The sequence below is a fragment of the Botryllus schlosseri genome, chromosome 11 (assembly GCF_051294905.1).
Source record: "Botryllus schlosseri isolate E-star chromosome 11, Bs_hap1, whole genome shotgun sequence".
In the NCBI taxonomy this organism is placed as follows: domain Eukaryota; kingdom Metazoa; phylum Chordata; class Ascidiacea; order Stolidobranchia; family Styelidae; genus Botryllus; species Botryllus schlosseri.
This window is the reverse complement of record NC_137246.1, coordinates 7,429,616-7,451,796: the sequence shown is the minus strand read 5'-3', so window position 1 is coordinate 7,451,796 and position 22,181 is coordinate 7,429,616. Positions and strand designations below refer to the sequence as shown.

The 22,181-nt window shown below is 38.6% G+C and overlaps 1 protein-coding gene and 1 pseudogene across 5 annotated transcripts in view; one reads left to right on the top strand and one right to left on the bottom strand.

The window, feature by feature from the left end:
* Positions 1-22,181, top strand: part of LOC145450005 (peptidyl-prolyl cis-trans isomerase pseudogene) — a 430,289-nt pseudogene that overhangs the window by 319,829 nt on the left and 88,279 nt on the right. The window lies entirely within an intron of this gene.
* LOC145450002 (uncharacterized) overlaps positions 1-22,181 on the bottom strand; it is a 245,823-nt gene that overhangs the window by 221,621 nt on the left and 2,021 nt on the right. For 2 of the 4 annotated variants that reach the window (XM_080328454.1, XM_080328452.1), the window contains exons 3-5: positions 4,673-4,752; positions 4,474-4,604; positions 2,001-2,153 (exon numbers count right to left, since the gene is read on the bottom strand). The exons of the other annotated variants lie outside the window; for them this stretch is intronic. In XM_080328454.1, the coding sequence (XP_080184580.1) occupies positions 2,001-2,153; positions 4,474-4,604; positions 4,673-4,752 (364 nt within the window). The remainder of the gene's footprint in view (positions 1-2,000; positions 2,154-4,473; positions 4,605-4,672; positions 4,753-22,181) is intronic. 4 annotated transcript variants of the gene reach the window in all.

Sequence of the window (22,181 nt, the reverse complement as noted above, 5' to 3'; positions counted from 1 at the left end):
TCGTCGTTTGCGGCACTGTTTTAGCGGTTTATAACTGTATGCAACCGGCAAATCATCATATTTTGTCAATTCCATTTTCGGGAATAAATGGGATGCTGGAATATAACCCATATGTTCCATGATATAATGCAATTCACTATTATGTATCAGAGTTGGATCAATTGTAATTTGTAATTGAGCTGGATGTAATTATTACATTTTTTAATGTAATTGTAATTGTAATTGAAGCATTTCTGTTTTGTGTAATTGTAATTGTAATTGTAATTTGATAAAAATTTTGCTCAATTACAATTTCAATTACATTTTTATGGAAACCTGACAATCACAACATAAAATAATCAATCAATCATTTATTCGTCACACCAGTTAAAATCCGGTACGGACAAGGATGGCGACGAGGGGCCGCAGCCCACAAGTCCTTAATGCCTTAGTACACAGTCGCCACCTGTATTAGTTAGCCTATTTACATCGGTGTTCTACGCGTGCCAAGTTATAACTAGATAATTCAGTAATGCTAAACTGTTTCCCATACTTCAGTAGCAACAGAAAACTTCGTGAATTACAGTATAGGCTAAACTAGTGGTTCTCAAACTGGGGGGCGTGCCCCCCCTTGGGCGGCGTGAAAGCATCTGAAGGGGGCGCAAATCTCCGGTAAACTGATTTGTTTTCGCACTTGGCGCGATTCAGCTCCATTTCATAGTTATTGCTATGTGTATAGTCCGAATTTCATATTGGAGAATTCTCTCATCAACAGTCATAACCTTCCATACTATCAAACTATTTGTAAGGATTGCTAACATTCTGGTTTCATTGTGTCATATGACGATAAGGGGGGCACGAAGTATTTCAATGTCATAACGAGAGGCGTGTCTAAAAATTTAAAGAACCATAGTGGGCTAAATTAAATCTTAATATTTCAAAAATGCAGCAAATAAACTCTTCTGAAACCTGTGCTGAACCATTTCGTAGACCACGGTCAGAGTTTTTTTAAATCTCTGACCAATACCGAGGCTTGCAACAATTGCAAAAAGAAATTCAAGTTTCCAACCAAGACTTTATCAAACTTGATCACACATTTTGAGAGATGTTATCCCAATCTCACTTCCAATCTTGGCCAAATTTACCGGGGCCTGAAACTTTTCGCACCCTAATGTTCATCAAATGCAATCTAACAGTTTCCAAGCAAGTGAAAATGTAAATGCGAACCAAATTGTTGCAATTCGTAGTTATCAGGAGGTTCTTTCCTTTTGCATATATTTTAATTTTACACACCTTATCGGTATCATCCTTATCGCCGACACCTTATACCAATTACATTTCATTATCCTCACTCAGCTTTGAGTAGCCTAATCGTTTGATTGCATTTCATTAACTGTCCTGTAGCCTATTCGCTGTTAGTCGCTCAAACCTTTGGTTGTTAACAGTCGCTTGAAAATTTTTCTGTATTTGTAGTTTTCAGTACTCATGATTAGGAATAGTTCGAATACGTCCGAGTTTTTTTAATAAAGGGTATTCTACGTATCATGAATGGAACAGGAATAGCTTGAGATTGTTGCTAATTACGTCGCTACGGTTGTCAAAGAACACCTCTCTACCGAGTCAATCACATGTTTAACAGTAATTGTAATTGTAATTGTAATTATATACATGCTTAACAGTAATTGTAATTGTAGTAGTAATTTGATATTTTTAGCATCGAGTAATTGTAACTGTAATGTAATTGAAACATGCAAGGAAGTAATTGTAATTGTAATTGTAATTGAACTTAATTATTGTAATTCATCCAACTCTGTTATGTATTGTATATATGCGTCATAATACAGTATTCAAGTGAAAAGCAAAGACATGAGGTAACATTTGGAATCAGTTAACTGGTTTGACACCCCTACTCTATTGTATTCATGGGTGTGACATATGATAGCGTGCTCGGGTAGCTTCGGTTAAATCCAATTAGGCGGTCTAATAGGAATGGAAAAAATAGTGCAAGAAAAGGTGGATACCGTATTCCACATCCCATGTGGCATCCGCTTGCCATGTAGCCGTGAAAGTGAGATCGCCATTGCTGTAACACCTGAATGTCCGAACACAATTGAAACTGCAGTCCGATTGATCGGTAGCATATGCTTCTGGTTGGAAAGATTCCAAGTTACCATCTGAACACAAGTTATCATAGTCTCGAGATTGCATCGTATGATGAGCAACGTTATCCAGATCAAGACTGTGGGTCGCGAGTGACGACTAGGGTTGGGTACAACCATTCGAGTACTCGGATCTGCGTCGAGTGCCAACGGTAATAATTCGAGCGAGTGATGGGAGTCACTTTTTTCGAGCAACCAAATTATAAACCCTTCAAACTAGAGTTGTTTTATCAGTCAGCAGAAAATGTAGTGTCGCTACTTTCACCCGCACTTGAGAGCTTCGAAATCTCTTTTCGGCTTCACTCATCATCCAAAACAACGTTTCACACTGCAGACACAATGTACCAGAATACGCGAATGGATGGATGAATTTATGTGCAGAAGTGTCCGATTCACCGCATGGTTACGAAGCACTATGCTCTAGTCTGGTCAAAAACATATTTGAACTTCCGACTCATCATTCCTAATATGACGTAGTAAGTAACTATGGTGGTTGTCAAATCCTAGCGCTGCCACGAAGCTTGATACTCGACTTGGGATCGAATCATTTAGGTAAGGTAGGTACTCGATTTTGCACACCCCTTGTAGTAGCGGTGCTGTTAAACCAAAGTTGATATCGTATTCAACTCATGTCGCTTGTGACAATACCGCATGCTAATGTGTCGCTTGTATAAATGGGCATGGCGACTTTGACTGTGGCAACTAGGACTGCATTTAAAACAAAAATCCATTTAGAATTGACATGTCTAAAACATGGCCCTTGTTTAAACATGCTTTTTCCTGTTGTTGTTGTTGTTTTTTTTGTTTTTTCTAGCCATGACGGCACGAATCTTCAATTGTGACATCTCAGTAGATTGACATTCGCAAGTGAAAATATAGGGTAAATATGGCCCCTTCGACGAAAACGGCTTCCGACCACTGTCATAAACAGAACAAAAATATTTTTAACCATGACTATACATCGCTATGCGACATTTTACGGTCGGCGGTCATCATCATCAGAACACCCATTCCGTACCAATGATCCATATCTACATGCTGTAACTGTCGAACCAACGACGATTTCGAGGGTCCCAGCCACTCCATATCATATATACGTCGACGATATTGGGTGCAAATCGTCTGTAGGCTCATACTACATGTTTTTCAGAAGTATTTATACAATTATGGCATAATGATACAAAGTTTGAAAAAATACGTAAGCATATGGGGTACATTAGCATGGGTACATATGAACATGGTGACACATAGGCGTGGGGACATATTAGCATGTTGTCACACTTGAATACTGGGACACATGCGCGACTGTGCGTGGTTACAGCATGCCGATCTGTCCACGGACCGTTCAGGCCTATGCATGCTGCTCTCTAATCATTAGGGTAAGGTTTTGCAACTTTTTACAGCTTCCGGGAGTTCGTACATACTCAGAATTTACGTAGCTTGATGTTTTAAGCTGTTTTTGCAGGTATACTATATTGGAGCTTGTTACAACTTTTTCTATTTTTTTTCTGCAACTTTTTACTGCAACTTTTAAGGAAAGGACGTAGTTTATTTTTGTCCTTGATGTTTTTGCGTCATATACACCGACTCACGACTCACTATCAAGTATTGCGCAAAATAAATGTAATGGAGTGATTTAAAAAGCATGCTTTAAAACTATTTCTATTACGATTCTCTCTATGATTTTCTCAATAAAAAGCTACGTGATGAATTAACTGGATATCAATGCTATATATGACGCAATGGCTTGAAAACTAGAAGTTCAAAAGTCACAGCCAAGCACGACAGTGCCTGAACTATATGAAAATTGATCGTTTGATGGATTCAATGTCTTTTAAATTTGAGGTCCTTTCCCGAGTGGCGGACGCCCAAGCGAGACCGCTAAATATTACATTTTCACTAGGTCACCGTTTCAGGCTATTGATTTTCTTAAAGTCGACAACGATGAGTTTTGCTGCAATGCATTTGGTCTAGTTTGCAGACCTAGGGAGTTCGGGGTCTGGTAATTGACCGCAAAGGAATACGACAAAAACGAATTGGTCGAAATCCTGAATTGTTCGACATCGTACAGCTGAAACCATTCAATAATTACCGGAATATCGATACAAATTACGATCTCCAATCCGTAAGACCAAAATCTTCAAACAAGGTATTTTCAAGACAGCAGACCGATAGGCCTACTAATGGTCATATTTGATCCGGAATCGGTTTCGCGCTAAACTCGTATCGCTTGACTCAATAAGGGCTGATAAAGTGGAATTTCCATTTATCAAGCTTATAATGTTTTCCCTAGTCGGGAACGACGAATAAACGCGGTACAGAAATTCATACTCACATTGTACATTAAGTATGATAACGTTCGACACATCATTTACTGTGCAACCTCCACTGATCACCGTAATTTCTTGAGCATTGTAACTAATGGGGAGAGATGAGATAGTCAAGCTGTGACTATTCGATTGTGACCTGAAAAAGTACGCGTTACACCGACAATCCGACATTGACATAGGGAATAGCGGCAGCAAGATTCTTACGTTGCTGCTACTCCGTCAGTACTCGTGATTTCTGAAAACGTCGGTGTGGAGGAGGAATAGCGCAACACCACAAGATCATTCTAAAATGAAGATATGGAAAAGGTCACGACAAGCAAGCAGCCTCAAGATCAAGACATATCATATGAGATCAATCGCGTCTTTGCAGTCCGACAATTCACGACCGGACAGTATAATTGCAAAATACGTAGGACCATATGATTTCGCAAGCCTACTGTGCCAGTATGTTCGAAAATATAGGCGTGGTATCTGTATAAGTCAAACAGAGTCACGGTTTCGGTACTCATGTCCTTTCGGATCACAGCTAATATTTACTCTTTTCGAAATAGGACTTTCTGACGGAAACATGACAGTATTCTCTACATCAGACCTGGGCAAAGTGCGGCCCACGAAAGTAGATATGTAGATCGGTCGCATGACGCCATTGGTTCTTATGGGTGCGGCGGTGACCTGCCTGAAAACTCGTGGTGATGACCCCACCCTTTGAGACTCCCCTATCGGTCGTGACCTGCCATTGTTTCTTATGGGTGCGGTGATGACACCACCCTTTCAGGTATAGGCTGCGGCGATGATATACCTTGAAAACTCGTGTTGGTGACCCCACCCTTTCGGTATAGGCTGCGGCGATGACCTGCCATGGAATGTTTGGTAGTGAACTAACGTTGTGGGTATAGGCTGCGGCGATGACCTGCCATGGCTTGTTTGGTAGTGAACTAACGTTGTGGATATAGACCGCGGCGTCTTTTCGCGCTGTGCCTATTGATTCGTACGTAACCTGAATAGCACGCCGACTTTCAGATCGGATTATTCGCACCTTCCATACCGCTGTTTCGTACCTACAGAATAGTCTGCTGTTCACAGTCGCAACAAGAATCACAAGTATACACATTTATACATTCATTCATTACTGTCAAATCAAACTCTTCACAAAAGCACGCACAATCGTATCATTCACTTTTTACCATCACCCAAAATAATTCAAGTATGCCTTGGCTGAAAATCCTTGAATCCTTATTATCAAAAATGGTATGGTGCGGTGTCGGAATCCATTCGCACGATGTACTAAAGGTAAATTCAGATAATCCACCCGCGATCGCTCGCAAGATAATACCTAAGACATAACCATCGCTCGCGACTCGCTGTTACATACATGCCGATCGTTAACAATGTAATATTTTGGTAATTCGTTTACCATAGAGCCGGCGTAGACGGTGATTCGAATACCGACAAATTTTCACTTATTTCTGGTCCAACCCTAATCCTCTATAAAGTTGACGCTTATTCAAAAAGGTGTGAAATAATTGTAAAATCCTACGTCGGTGACGGGATAATGCATCAGACATAGCGATCTAGTTATAGTACGGTGTCGGAATCCATTCGCGAGATGTTCTATAGGTAAATCGAGATAATCCGAAACCGAATATTTGGACTTTGACATAGTCTGAATTGAAATAAATTGACAAACAGGACTACCATCTTTCCAAGTACCATTTCGATATTATACACACATTGATTTGAAACAAGTAATGAAACATTACAACTCTATTCACGGTCTGGCTTTCCGTTTGTCAAAGAGACATTTTAACATCTTACCATACTCAAAAGAACTATTCATAATATTAACCGGTGTTAAAAATATAGTTTTCACTTACTTGATTATATCACTACAACTCGCAAACTTGAATTAATTCATCCTGGTTGTATTCGTATGATCGGTCTTTTTTATTCACTTGTAAAGGTCGTTACTATTCTGAAGACAAAGTATTTACTAATCGGTGCATATACGATTTGACTTGAACATATTATATTTTGAGTATACGAGATTTGAATGTCTGAACAATAACTGAGAAATAATTTATCACAATTAAATCCGTATATTACAGCGTAAAAGATATTGGAATGTCAGCAACTCTGTAAGGTCATAGTTACTACCGCATTACCTAATTTACCCGGCAAACTCGTCATGATCATTCCTGAAATCAACACAAACATGACCACTGACTTGAGTTAACCACAAAACAGCATCAAGTTTTAAATCCACTTGTAGCTTACGGTTTATTTGAATGCGGGTTATGTTTTGTTGTAATTGAGTGTACGGAAATAGTATTACGTCTCGACATCTTACCATCTTACCATATTCAAAGAGTCAACCACGAAAACATTGTCAAGTAAATCCGTTTGTAACTTACCCGACCAACTCAAGCAGTATTAGTATGAAAAACATCCAAGCATACACGAGTCCATACAATCACTAAAACCTAAAATCCATAACAAGTTCGGTTGTATTCATATCCCTACGACGCATCTTTTTTTATTCAACTTTAAAAGTCGTTACTATTCTGTAAGATAGAGGAATTACCACGCGGTATATTTTGTAAGACAAAAGTAATTATTACTCGATATATTTTGTAAGACAAAAGTAATTACTACACGGTGTAGGTGACTTGAGATTAACATAATATGTTTGAGTATACGAGATTTGAAAGTCTGATCAACGTAGTTGCGACTTCATTTCTTACAATCGAACGCTGGTGTTATATTCAAAGTTATCATGCTGTGAACATAAGGATTGACACATTGATTTGACATATGAGATTTTGTAATAGTTGATCATTACTTCATTATTAAATTATTTGCGTTAATTAGACCCGGCGTTGTGGTAAATGTTGTGACAGCAACAAACTTTTCAGTACCAATGTTATTAACATATTAAGTTGTAAAACTATGCGTGTCTGAAATGTTCTTGATAGGAAAATTACTCCACCTTGGTAACAATCACTCTGCGTATCGCGGATATCAGGAAATATTTTTACAAATGTAATTGTTTCCAGTAACCAAGACTAAAGATGAAACAACAATGTCAGTATTATCACATTCAACTACCAGTACAATTATTAAAATCTATCGTTTGCGATAAACAGCGCTAAAGATGTATTAAGTCCATTATTCATACATTGAACATCCGATACAAAATGCTTTATTATCCCGATTCGCAACGGGTAATTGAAACGACTAAGTATAGAGTCAGTATATCACAATATCGTTACTATTGAATCCAGCAATTGATACGATTTATTGTCGGGATTTGTGACAGCGCATTGAAACATACACAACTTACAGAGTGTGAAAATATCACTTTGGTGTCGAGTACCGTTTGAAGCGCGCGATCAATACATAATTCCGTTCGCACTCTCCAAGACATTGTGAAGTCTACAGATTTACACTTCAAGACTTTGATCAACACAGAAGCAATTTGGAATATTTTTACTGGACCATCTTATTCTACTAGACTTGAGTATACGCAAAACTCATAGCATTGACAAAATCACAATAGGCGCTACACTGAAATCTACAAAATGTGATTGTATTGTTGTTAGTGATCATACATTATCATATGAATATTCTAAAGTAATTATAATCATAAAAACCAAACCGCTGAAAGTCATTACCACCACAAAAACAATTTGTATGATATTCACCAAACGCATCCCAACTCAGTATGCAGAAATTATTTGTAGAGTGCATACCGACAAAGAAATCACGAACACAACCAACACCGAAAATGATAAACACGTTTCGCGTTACTATTGATACAAGTTCATTTCTATCGGCGAAATAAATGCCACCACAAAGCTCAGAGCATACAAAGGTCTTGATTGATATGCATTTCGATTTGTGTCTTATGATACCAGCAAGCATTTTAGACATATTACGAATTGTTAAACCAAAGGTGTACGTCCGATTAATAGTTGATTGGAAACTTGTTCACGTACCTCAACCATTACAGAAAAGTATAACACCATTGTCCGACAATCTTTTACAAAAAGGATCGAAACCAAGTCACTCAAAGTCGTTGCCGTCACATAAACAATTTGTACGACGTTTGCTAAATGCGTCCTACAGTTAGGTGTACTAGAAATATTTGTAAAACACACTCCGGTAAAGAAATCAACGAAAAGATCTCCTACACCTAAATCTGGTAAAAACAGTTTGCACTTTTTGTTCATTAGTTCGGTACCCATTTGAATTTTTCCATTTCCTTTCGTCAATGTAGATTGCAATGTGGTTTATTGGTATGACATTGTTATCGGGTGTGATGACATTCGATCTGCATCAAAATTACCGGCTATGATAATGTCTGTGGATCGAAGGCTTACTCCCCGATGTTTGTATACCAACACATTGCATGCAATGTCACACACCTCCATTTACGCGTATACTGGTGTGGGCAAACAAGCGCGACGTATGTCTGGATGGTATTTTTTCGTGGAAACACAGGATGTAACATGTTTATTTTGAATATTGTTCACTGGTTTATCGATTCAGAGTTGATATCCGGATCCGGTTACATACTTTAGCAGGGTTTCCGATTTCAAACTGAATGTCGAGACATACATTGACCAATAAAGACACAATATAGTAAACATACGGGGGAAAACTCGACCTGGAATTGTTACCGCGATGGACGACATAAATCCAACCGTTTTCCGAACACCGTTATCCACATACCAACCATCGTCGAGGAGGTGTTTTATTCAGACATTTTGACTCTGGAAAATCCAAAGCACGAGACCGGACATCACAGAACTATCGAAGCCTATTGTCCAATTTTCCAAAACATGCATTTCGGTGTACAAGAGCATATTGTATGTGGACAACCGATGATTTTGATGGGATGCACCAGAACAAGTGAATATGCGATTACACAAATGTATCGGAGTCGTTGTTGGTGTATATTTTGTCACTGTTCGTTGTAATCTATTTCAAACTGTCGTCAATACAACAAATACTAAATTGTCAGGTGTGTTTGTCAGATTTCCAAATGAAAATGGTTTTGTTACACTGGGTAAACGCCAGATCTCCAAAGGAAAATGTTATTTTTACTCATGTAAACGACGGACCACCAAGTAAAAATGGTTTGTTGCTCAGGGAAAAAATATATTTCCAAGTGAAAATGGTTTGTTGCTCAGGGAAAAAATATATTTCCAAGTGAAAAAGGTTTGTTACCCAGAGAAAAAAATATATTTCCAAGTGAAAAAGGTTTGTTACCCAAGGAAAAAATAGATTTGCAAACGAATAAGGGATTGTTACTCTAGGAAACGATAGACCCCCAAGTGAAAATGTATTGTTACTCTGAGTAAACGATAAATCCCCCAAAGGACAATGGTATTTTTACTCAGGTAACGGCTGACCTCCAGGTGAAAATGGTAATTTTACTTGGGTAGGTATCGTATGTTTAGTGTCGTTGGTATTGTTAAACGTTGTCGCCGGTAGCTGTTGGTATACTATTACGAGTGTGAAAAGGATTTGCACTCCCTGTGCAGAGTATCGCGATAGTGAACATATTTTTCGCGTGACGAAACAAGATCGCTGTTTAAATGTTAATGCATGCATTTCGATTACCGAGTTGCTGTACAATAGAGATGACTCTACATTAGACCACGCTGTGTGCTTCGATTAAAACCACAAGACGACATGTAAATCTATTCGCACAACTCGATTACGTTGATATAGTGTTACTAAAATTACCTATTACCTATTTACACAACATGCAAATAACAATTCATGTCGTAGTAAGTAAGTTTCTTGAACTCGTGCTTGATGAAAACGAATGGTGACAAGTATACTTTTGTGTTTGAGTGAAAAAGAATTATTTAGAGTAGTGACAGTTTGTGACCAACGAATGCAAATCGATCATGATATTACAATATACGCTTTCGTCAACATAACGACTTGGCACAGGAGAAACACTTTCACGTTTTTTCAATAGCTGGATTCTCGATACTTGTTACTTGTACCATGTACCGTTGGTGACTATAACGGCCATTTTGTGTGATAGTACGTTTAGCTGTTTTGTTGCTAGGGCAATCACTTGATGACTCAACACTTTTTGTTTGCAAAGTAAATTGTTTTGTGCGTTAGATTTGTGGAAAGTAAGTCGAATACATACTGTTTTGTGGAAGTAACTGTAATACTGCGATATCATTGGTAGGTCTCTCAAGCAGTCACCGTGATTTTAATTTTGAAAGATGTCGCGATGTTGGTATAGTGTTTACTAAAAGTCAAACTCGGGTGGATATCATGAATGTGTAGGACTCACGATATACATTGTACACATACAACTTTGAAGATCTTCTTGGAGGTAGAAAACTTCAATATACAATTGAATAGTATATTCATACAACTTTGTTACAAGAACTATGCTATTTCTGTAAGTACTATAGTTGTGTGTTGGATTATTTGAATATTTAGATGCGTGACCATTCGTGTAAAAAACGATATCAAAACATTTTGTAGAGTCTGACCAACCATTCCGCAGTTTAGTATAGTATGGGAATATCAAGTGGAGTATTTTGTGTGATGTAAATATCTTTCATATTGTGATCTTAGAAAGTCGCGCGGGTATCAGTCGTATCATACAAAGTAACTAGTTGACACAAACAAAATATTGAATGAAGACTCGTCTGTTGTTTTCATAAGTCAAGAGAGTGAAAATTGTTTTTGTTACACTAAATTATTTTCCGCTACACTAGCGTAGTTTGTATCTAGAAAAAACGATACACACCGACGACGTGATGTTGGTCAATATCGTTATGTAAAGAATGAGTAAATCCTCTTCCATGTTGGTGTGATTCAAGTCGATAGCATGTTACACATAACCATCATTTGTATTGTGTGTGATATTGTGAAGATGATACCGCAACAACACAACAAGTAATATTTTGTATCGGGTGTTTGCGCTTTAGGGATAGCGGAGTGTGTGATATTTTGGATATGTGTGCTCGGTTGAAACTAGGGTTGTTCTTGGGTCTTTTGTCGGACAAATCGGAACTATGTCTAGAATTCAAGCATACGTCCAAGTAAGTTCTTTAGTGACTATGATTGCATCTACTTTGACGAAAGGAAATGGAAAAATTCAAATGGGTACCGAACTAATGAACAAAAAGTGCAAACTGTTTTTACCAGATTTAGGTGTAGGAGATCTTTTCGTTGATTTCTTTACCGGAGTGTGTTTTACAAATATTTCTATAGTACACCTAACTGTAGGACGCATTTAGCAAACGTCGTACAAATTGTTTATGTGACGGCAACGACTTTGAGTGACTTGGTTTCGATCCTTTTTGTAAAAGATTGTCGGACAATGGTGTTATACTTTTCTGTAATGGTTGAGGTACGTGAACAAGTTTCCAATCAACTATTAATCGGACGTACACCTTTGGTTTAACAATTCGTAATATGTCTAAAATGCTTGCTGGTATCATAAGACACAAATCGAAATGCATATCAATCAAGACCTTTGTATGCTCTGAGCTTTGTGGTGGCATTTATTTCGCCGATAGAAATGAACTTGTATCAATAGTAACGCGAAACGTGTTTATCATTTTCGGTGTTGGTTGTGTTCGTGATTTCTTTGTCGGTATGCACTCTACAAATAATTTCTGCATACTGAGTTGGGATGCGTTTGGTGAATATCATACAAATTGTTTTTGTGGTGGTAATGACTTTCAGCGGTTTGGTTTTTATGATTATAATTACTTTAGAATATTCATATGATAATGTATGATCACTAACAACAATACAATCACATTTTGTAGATTTCAGTGTAGCGCCTATTGTGATTTTGTCAATGCTATGAGTTTTGCGTATACTCAAGTCTAGTAGAATAAGATGGTCCAGTAAAAATATTCCAAATTGCTTCTGTGTTGATCAAAGTCTTGAAGTGTAAATCTGTAGACTTCACAATGTCTTGGAGAGTGCGAACGGAATTATGTATTGATCGCGCGCTTCAAACGGTACTCGACACCAAAGTGATATTTTCACACTCTGTAAGTTGTGTATGTTTCAATGCGCTGTCACAAATCCCGACAATAAATCGTATCAATTGCTGGATTCAATAGTAACGATATTGTGATATACTGACTCTATACTTAGTCGTTTCAATTACCCGTTGCGAATCGGGATAATAAAGCATTTTGTATCGGATGTTCAATGTATGAATAATGGACTTAATACATCTTTAGCGCTGTTTATCGCAAACGATAGATTTTAATAATTGTACTGGTAGTTGAATGTGATAATACTGACATTGTTGTTTCATCTTTAGTCTTGGTTACTGGAAACAATTACATTTGTAAAAATATTTCCTGATATCCGCGATACGCAGAGTGATTGTTACCAAGGTGGAGTAATTTTCCTATCAAGAACATTTCAGACACGCATAGTTTTACAACTTAATATGTTAATAACATTGGTACTGAAAAGTTTGTTGCTGTCACAACATTTACCACAACGCCGGGTCTAATTAACGCAAATAATTTAATAATGAAGTAATGATCAACTATTACAAAATCTCATATGTCAAATCAATGTGTCAATCCTTATGTTCACAGCATGATAACTTTGAATATAACACCAGCGTTCGATTGTAAGAAATGAAGTCGCAACTACGTTGATCAGACTTTCAAATCTCGTATACTCAAACATATCATGTTAATCTCAAGTCATTCACACCGAGTAGTAATTACTTTTGTCTTACAAAATATATCGAGTAATAATTACTTTTGTCTTACAAAATATACCGCGTGGTAATTCCTCTATCTTACAGAATAGTAACGACTTTTAAAGTTGAATAAAAAAAGATGCGTCGTAGGGATATGAATACAACCGAACTTGTTATGGATTTTAGGTTTTAGTGATTGTATGGACTCGTGTATGCTTGGATGTTTTTCATACTAATACTGCTTGAGTTGGTCGGGTAAGTTACAAACGGATTTACTTGACAATGTTTTCGTGGTTGACTCTTTGAATATGGTAAGATGGTAAGATGTCGAGACGTAATACTATTTCCGTACACTCAATTACAACAAAACATAACCCGCATTCAAATAAACCGTAAGCTACAAGTGGATTTAAAACTTGATGCTGTTTTGTGGTTAACTCAAGTCAGTGGTCATGTTTGTGTTGATTTCAGGAATGATCATGACGAGTTTGCCGGGTAAATTAGGTAATGCGGTAGTAACTATGACCTTACAGAGTTGCTGACATTCCAATATCTTTTACGCTGTAATATACGGATTTAATTGTGATAAATTATTTCTCAGTTATTGTTCAGACATTCAAATCTCGTATACTCAAAATATAATATGTTCAAGTCAAATCGTATATGCACCGATTAGTAAATACTTTGTCTTCAGAATAGTAACGACCTTTACAAGTGAATAAAAAAGACCGATCATACGAATACAACCAGGATGAATTAATTCAAGTTTGCGAGTTGTAGTGATATAATCAAGTAAGTGAAAACTATATTTTTAACACCGGTTAATATTATGAATAGTTCTTTTGAGTATGGTAAGATGTTAAAATGTCTCTTTGACAAACGGAAAGCCAGACCGTGAATAGAGTTGTAATGTTTCATTACTTGTTTCAAATCAATGTGTGTATAATATCGAAATGGTACTTGGAAAGATGGTAGTCCTGTTTGTCAATTTATTTCAATTCAGACTATGTCAAAGTCCAAATATTCGGTTTCGGATTATCTCGATTTACCTATAGAACATCTCGCGAATGGATTCCGACACCGTACTATAACTAGATCGCTATGTCTGATGCATTATCGCGTCACCGACGTAGGATTTTACAATTATTTCACACCTTTTTGAATAAGCGTCAACTTTATAGAGGATTAGGGTTGGGCCAGAAATAAGTGAAAATTTGTCGGTATTCGAATCACCGTCTACGCCGGCTCTATGGTAAACTAATTACCAAAATATTACATTGTTAACGATCGGCATGTATGTAACAGCGAGTCGCGAGCGATGGTTATGTCTTAGGTATTATCTTGCGAGCGATCGCGGGTGGATTATCTGAATTTACCTTTAGTACATCGTGCGAATGGATTCCGACACCGCACCATACCATTTTTGATAATAAGGATTCAAGGATTTTCAGCCAAGGCATACTTGAATTATTTTGGGTGATGGTAAAAAGTGAATGATACGATTGTGCGTGCTTTTGTGAAGAGTTCGATTTGACAGTAATGAATGAATGTATAAATGTGTATACTTGTGATTCTTGTTGCGACTGTGAACAGCAGACTATTCTGTAGGTACGAAACAGCGGTATGGAAGGTGCGAATAATCCGATCTGAAAGTCGGCGTGCTATTCAGGTTACGTACGAATCAATAGGCACAGCGCGAAAAGACGCCGCGGTCTATATCCACAACGTTAGTTCACTACCAAACAAGCCATGGCAGGTCATCGCCGCAGCCTATACCCACAACGTTAGTTCACTACCAAACATTCCATGGCAGGTCATCGCCGCAGCCTATACCGAAAGGGTGGGGTCACCAACACGAGTTTTCAAGGTATATCATCGCCGCAGCCTATACCTGAAAGGGTGGTGTCATCACCGCACCCATAAGAAACAATGGCAGGTCACGACCGATAGGGGGGTCTCAAAGGGTGGGGTCATCACCACGAGTTTTCAGGCAGGTCACCGCCGCACCCATAAGAACCAATGGCGTCATGCGACCGATCTACATAACTACTCACGAAAGGTTGCTTGGAATTTAAAACATAAAACTTGCTTTTTTAATGACTAACACCATAGGCTGTATCATTTTCACAGGAAATTCATTTACTTTGAAGCATGTTCAGTAATATGCCACGATCACACTGCGTACGTACCTCGCGTGCGTAATCCAGATTCAAAATAAAGGCAATGTGGCAAAGTGTGGGTAGCAATTAAAGTGACAAGAAATCACTCTTTCCATATATATATATTTTCACACCTTCTTTGTTGCCATTGTCACATTACGATTATACGGTATGTGTTACGAATTGTCGCGTCATACGTTTCCAAATCCTTCATTCGTAAAACAAGTCAATCAGTGCTCGCGATTACTATGTGACTCATCATATCTATCACCCATAAAAGATGAACGGGCTTGTAAAAAAAGAAAGCCGAAAACAGAAATTCAAATAAGATTTAGAGCAGTGGTTCCCAACCTTTTTCGACTCATCGCTCCCTTATCAAGCTCTACACAAATTTTAGCTCCACTTATTTACGGATCCGATAAACGGGGAATATCAACGGGTAATTTATTCACCCTACTCTGATCGCTGGTGATTAAACTAAAAAAGAAAGTTCATTTTCCGAGTAGGTGTTCGGAAAACTGGTTTCCGTGTTTACTTGCCATTGAGTTGATATTTTTTTGTCAATTTTCAAATCATATGCAAAATTAGCCATCGGCACGTGCATTTTTTGGCCGTGTTATTAAATATATCGCACTGGACGTTCTAACATTTTCGGTCCCAGTCGCCCCTTTGGTATTTTCGCCCCTTGTTTCTCAAAATTGGGCGATATCGCCCACGTTAGGAACCACTGGTTTAGAGCACCAAATATTTGTATACTGGAGTCGGGGGTAAAACATTCCTTTTAGTTTTTGCCGAGCATGTCGCCTAGATTGAGGATTTTAATTGAAGTCGGTCTAATGAAAAAAACACGAAACACTCGGTCAAGGAATGGCGGATTTCAGAGAAACTGCAAGCTTCGCTCAATATCAAGCCTATTTAAGCTGCACAGTGCACACTGCTCGAAATGTAGCGACCAAAACAATAAGCATTGCACTATTGCATATACATTTCAGTGAAGTGGTTCACGAACTGGGCGGCGTGAAAGTATCTGAAAGGGGGCGCGAAGAAAACGTTCCATGATTTTTTTTTCGCGCTTCGCACGTTTTACTGTCAGCTTATGGTTGTTGCTCTGTGTATTGTCCGACTTTGATATTTCAGAATTCTCTCATCAACATCCATAACCTTCCATGCTATCAAACTATCCGTTGAAATTGCTGGCACTCTGGTTGCAATTTTTAATATTTTGTGATATCATGATAACGAGGCGCGAAATTTTTCACTATCATAAAAGAAGGCGTGCTTATATAAGTTTGAGATCCATTGTTTTAGAGTCTTAATATAAGAAAGTGGATAGTGGTTTAAACAGATTTAAAAATGTATCGGTTTAACATTGTTTCGAATCATGACGGCAAATAAATATTTTTTAAGTTAAACGTCACTTTCTCATTACCTAACACCAACACATTCACTGAGAAGCATTTATTAACAATGTTATTTAGAAATAAAATAAAAATACACTGGCAAATATAGCTAAAATATTTCATTTGGCCCGCGGAGGAAAATAATTGCCCACCCATGCTCTACATCGAGGTTTAGATCAACTCCTTCACGCGCATTTCAAACCATGATTGGTCGGTGGAAATATAGTTCGTGAATATTTACCGATACGCGACTCGTTCCGCATCGAAGCCTTGTATCAGACAGCCTTTCAAGCAAAACCCAATGACGCAGCGGCTTATCGTAACATTTGAAACGGACGGAATCACAATGTCAAAGTCATATATACTGATGAGAGTTTATTTCAATCTCACACTGTATTTACTCTTACGATAGTGCGTTGGTACGAGTATATATAGTCGGACTCGCAATTTAGTTGACGGCTATATGCAGGCCGTGTTATTTTTGGCATTTCAGGAGCCAGATGCCAAAACTGCCAAAAATAAAAATTTGAAAATGCCAAAAATAACTAATTTTTGGCATATGCCAAAAATAACACGGCCTGCCAATAGTGTATTTCGTTCATGGTGTTGTGTTAACAGGACCGCATTAGAAGCGAGAAGAGCGCGTGCGAAGGGCAGGTTTCTTACTCTATGGGTCCAGCCCACCCATTAGGGGAGATAGCATGGTGTCCTAAATGGTGTGGGCACAGCGAGATTGAACGGCTAACTGCATTTGGTTTACGTCAGTGGTTCCCAACCAGGGAGGAATTCCCCCCTTGGGGGGAATTTTGCAATTTTTAGGGGGGAATTCGACTTTAGAATTGTAACGGATTTCCCAAATTGTTCATATTCGAACAGTCATTTAGTCAACCAGTTATATCCGAACGTATGCTCCTTATGGCTGTTTTTTGTTTGCTGAAAGTATGTTTAAATGCTATTTGAAATTTCTTTTTCACATACAAATCCCCCACCCTTTTTTCAATTAGTTCAGATGTGCTGCAGTTCGCAAAACAATTTTGTAGGCCAGCGACGGCCTCTCAATCAAATATATCCTACGCGAGTAAAGGTCGTGTCGAATCTATCACAACAAGGCCTCTAGTGAAAGTATTTATCTTATATTTCCAAGTCAACATTTCCAGACTGTGACTAAATATTCCAACGTCATCGATTCAAGTCAGAGAGATCGCTAGCCTTGCTTTATTTTTAGTGAACAGTACCCGATCGAAAAAAGACATGGTAAACTTGGTGTAATGTTGCCGAAACATAATGGGTGTCCTAAATTTCAATGAGCTCCAGCAGGGAATCTGATCACGTGTATGTTATATATCAGGGCTGTAACCCAGTCAAGAGGCTCCGAGTCAGATGTCAATCTCACTTTCATAGTTTTGACTCGAGTCAATTCGAGTCATTTTCAATTCACCATTGAGTCAAGTTCAAGTCCAAGTCCAAGTCACCAAGTAGACGGTCGAGTACGAGTCATGGTATTATGACTCGAGTACGAGTCCAAGTCACACTCAAGTCAATACTGTTTGATGATATTTAATGATTTGGATTTATGATATACTAATTTTCCTCATTTTGAGCAGTTTCTTGTCGCACTGTCAAGTACCAGGATCAATAGACGAACTTCCAACAGGTCTTATAGTCTTACAGTCTGATAGCCTTGAGTCATGTGACTTGGTTTGAGTCATGCACAATGACTAGAGTCCAAGTCGAGGCAATACCCAGATTGTCTCGAGTCGAGTCGTTTCGTTTCCGTATTTTGAGAAAATGACTCGAGTCAAGTCGAGTTATCAGAAAATGGTGACCCGAGTCAAACTCGACTCTGGTCAACCCTGCTATATATTAACGTACCACTATTGTTGGCCTAATGCATGCGCAAACATGAGAAAAAATATCGCGAGACCAGTATATTTATGGATACTGATTTTTCACAGCAGTTATATTAGCGATTGGTGCATGGTAAGCCGAAAACACAAATGGAAGTGTGGGGGTCTGTTGAGTCAAGCCTTCCAGAATTTGTGTGATTGGGACCAAGACCATGGTTTCTGGAGGTCTACAAAGTGTTATTACAGCACTGCTAGAAACAAACAATCGGTACCGCCCGTCTTATTCTCTTAGTCAACAGGTGTTGGCGCGGTAAAAATGACCATTTTTAATCGTCGGGCAGATTTATCCTAAGGGGGGAATTTTGGCTAAAATTTCGGCCAAGGGAGGCACGAGATGAAAAAGGTTGGGAACCACTGGTTTACGTCATACTTTCCATTTGTCCAAAGGCAATTTTACGGCCATTTTTGACCGGCTTGCCGAGCGCTAAATTTGATCAAACGGGTATCAATGGAAAGCTGCCGCTGTACCGATTACTAAAATATAAATTGTATTCTGCTCATGGATCTGGAACCCCAAAATTCAACCACGATTTTTGCATTGTGATCTAGTTGAACATTGTGACACAACAAACAGTCCGACTATTTCTGAGCTACAGTCTCGTTTTGCCAGACAGTCTTATGGCGGTAATGTTCTTAAACAAGCTAACCTTCCCAGGACTCTTCCATGTGAGTTGGTAATATTAAAGCCATCTGACGTGACAAAAGTCCTCCTAAAATAAATCGGTAGACTGATGGAGATGGGATGGTCGCGCTACAAAATAGAATGTGTTGAGAGACAACACATGGAACTCCTGGAAAAGAATCGGGAAGAAATTCTTTCCGCGATGAGATCAATGGCACTAGCGCAGTGATCTCTTTTCATGATGCTTGGAAGCCGGTTCTGCCCTCCGAAATTTTGAAGCTCTGAAAACCTTTTGTGGAGGACTGGCAACATTCTTTCCCTCAACGGCTACTGTTGAAGCCGATATTTCCCAGATTCGTTGGGCGAAAAATTAATTCAGGAGAAACTTTGCTGACCTGAGTTTGGAAGCACTGTTACAGTGCAAACAATTTAAGTCTATTCAAAAGCTGTAACAATCAGGTGTTGAGCGTGTTTGTTAGGCTTCTCATTCTTTTTGCTTATTGGCACCGATTCCGAATGGATACTGCACATTTTGTGGTTTCGTTTGATATTATTAACCTATGTAATCGCTAGGTTTTTTCTTCTTATTATTGTTTGTTGGTACTGATTATACGTGGATGCTGCACATTTTTTGGTATCTATTGATAAACCGACCCAAATGTAGCATTTCTATGACTAATTCGAGTCTGAAAATATTTATTTAGAGGTCGATGCCAAAACTGCCAAAAATAAAAATTGAAAAATGCCAAAAATAAGCTATTTTTGGCAGTTTTGGCATATGCCAAAAATAACACGGCCTGGCTATATGGCTTTGAAGTCTGTAGATCTTGCACACAAGATGGTAAGTTAAGGATACTGATGCTTTGAATAAGATTGCCTGGATTGGGCTGTTACACAACTCCATAATTCTTCATCTTGACGCGGTCGACTGACGCCATATTACGTAGGCCAGAGCTCCCAAACACGCAGCCCGCGAAGACATTTTGTGCGATCCGTGTGGAAGTTTTGGGTTTTCAATTAATAGACAACACTTGAATAGGTAAATTTAACTCTAAAATTGCTCCAAAAACATGCTCATCAAACTTCCATCTCACATCCCTCTAAATAGCTGTGGTGCGGTGCAAGATCCGGTATTACGTCACTTTGTCTATTCTAAATGATAAAACATGATGACTAAAAATTGTGACTTGGACACAATCCTTCGTAGATTTACTCGAACATGGACTGACTAATGACAAAATAAAAATGTCTCGAGTTAGCTCGGGTTAAACGTCAAAATCGGAAAAGGATGTGACTCGGAAAGCAGTGACTTTGTAACAACAATGGTTGCAACAAACGATTCACGTGTCATTGGTAATATATCAGAAGGTCGTAGCTATGGTATTTCGCTATCTAAGCAAGTCGTTGTGGCAACCATTGGCATTGTGTGGCCGCCTCGGTTAGTTACATCAGCGGTCCTTGGGTCCTAACGCTGCTTAATGGTGGCGAGTAACATAGTGGTTCACGCCAACGCTGTAACACCAAAGGATTATTCGGCGATTGGCCATTTATATTACTTACTACGATACATTAATTACTAGGGATGTTGTGAACATGAGGTTCACGTTCGCGCTCTGTGTGCGAACCTAAGAAATTTAGAGGTTCACGTTCACAAACTAATCTTGGTAGGTTCTGCACTGTGAACCTTTTTCATATATTACAATTTTCACTTAATTATAACATCTTTGGTTGAAATTTATTGCATTTCAACTGCGGGTCACTATATGCATGGCGCTATACGAGCATGCACCTTGACAATCTCAAAAATGCTACTTGCTTCGTTACAAAAGTTTTCTCGAATATTTAGTGACTCTCTGCTGACCAGCAATCACACTTCAAGAGCGAAATACACTACATACAGGTAGTCAGCGAATTATGCTTATTCAACCAATCAATGGAAATTGATATCGTTGTCTGATGTAAAAAGTCTAGCAGACGTTCGGGGTCAATCTTAATTTCATATGCATAATGAATAATAAAAACCAAATGCATGCGATTAGGGTGTTGGCTATTGCTGTATAACTTGTAAATGGAGTAATATCGGTAGCAAGTACAGAAGCCCCCCTTTTACCCTCTGCTCAATATCAACGTAGCAGTACTCAGACGCCGATTACATTGTCCGATCTGTCCTAGACCGTTAAGGCGTAAGCTTATATTCCCTTGCAAGTCCTGGTCGAAATTGTGGGCAAAGCGACGCAAGATAATGATTTTACGGGATTCTTGTATCATTTGATTGCCCACACGAACCTGAACCTTTCGGAGGTTCACATCATCCCTGTTATTACTCTATTAAGTTGGTATTTATCTGTTCGAATATTTGAAGAGAAATCTAATTATGTGGATGTCAGATCAGTCTCTGTTAAATTCTTAAATATTCCACCTATCTAGTTGCAGCACGTCAAATGTCCGATATATGCACGACAGCTTTTATAAAAACACGATGCAGGCTAGGCTATATCTCATAATTTTGACAAGGTATGCTTACTCTCTACCATATGAAATAACGATTTTATTCAAATATTTACGAATGTGATTTTTTCGTGCCTCCACAATAGTCAATCACGATGTATGTGAGGGTTAGTTCAGGTTAGTTCACTCTTAACCGGGAAATTCCACTCCGTCAAACACGGCCTACCTGTAAAGACATTGAATAGCCCTGTTGGTGCTGTGGACCGCGGCGTCATCCAAACTAGGAAATTGACACACCCTAGCACATTTGAGTTTGAGACTCCTGACATTGGCTATACGAAATACGCTGCCGTGTCTATCATTTACCATGCGACGTGGGCTAATAAAAACAAGATTTATATGCCTCAGAGCACAATTGTCCCATTGTGTTACGTTATTAGTGTGTTGTATTGGCG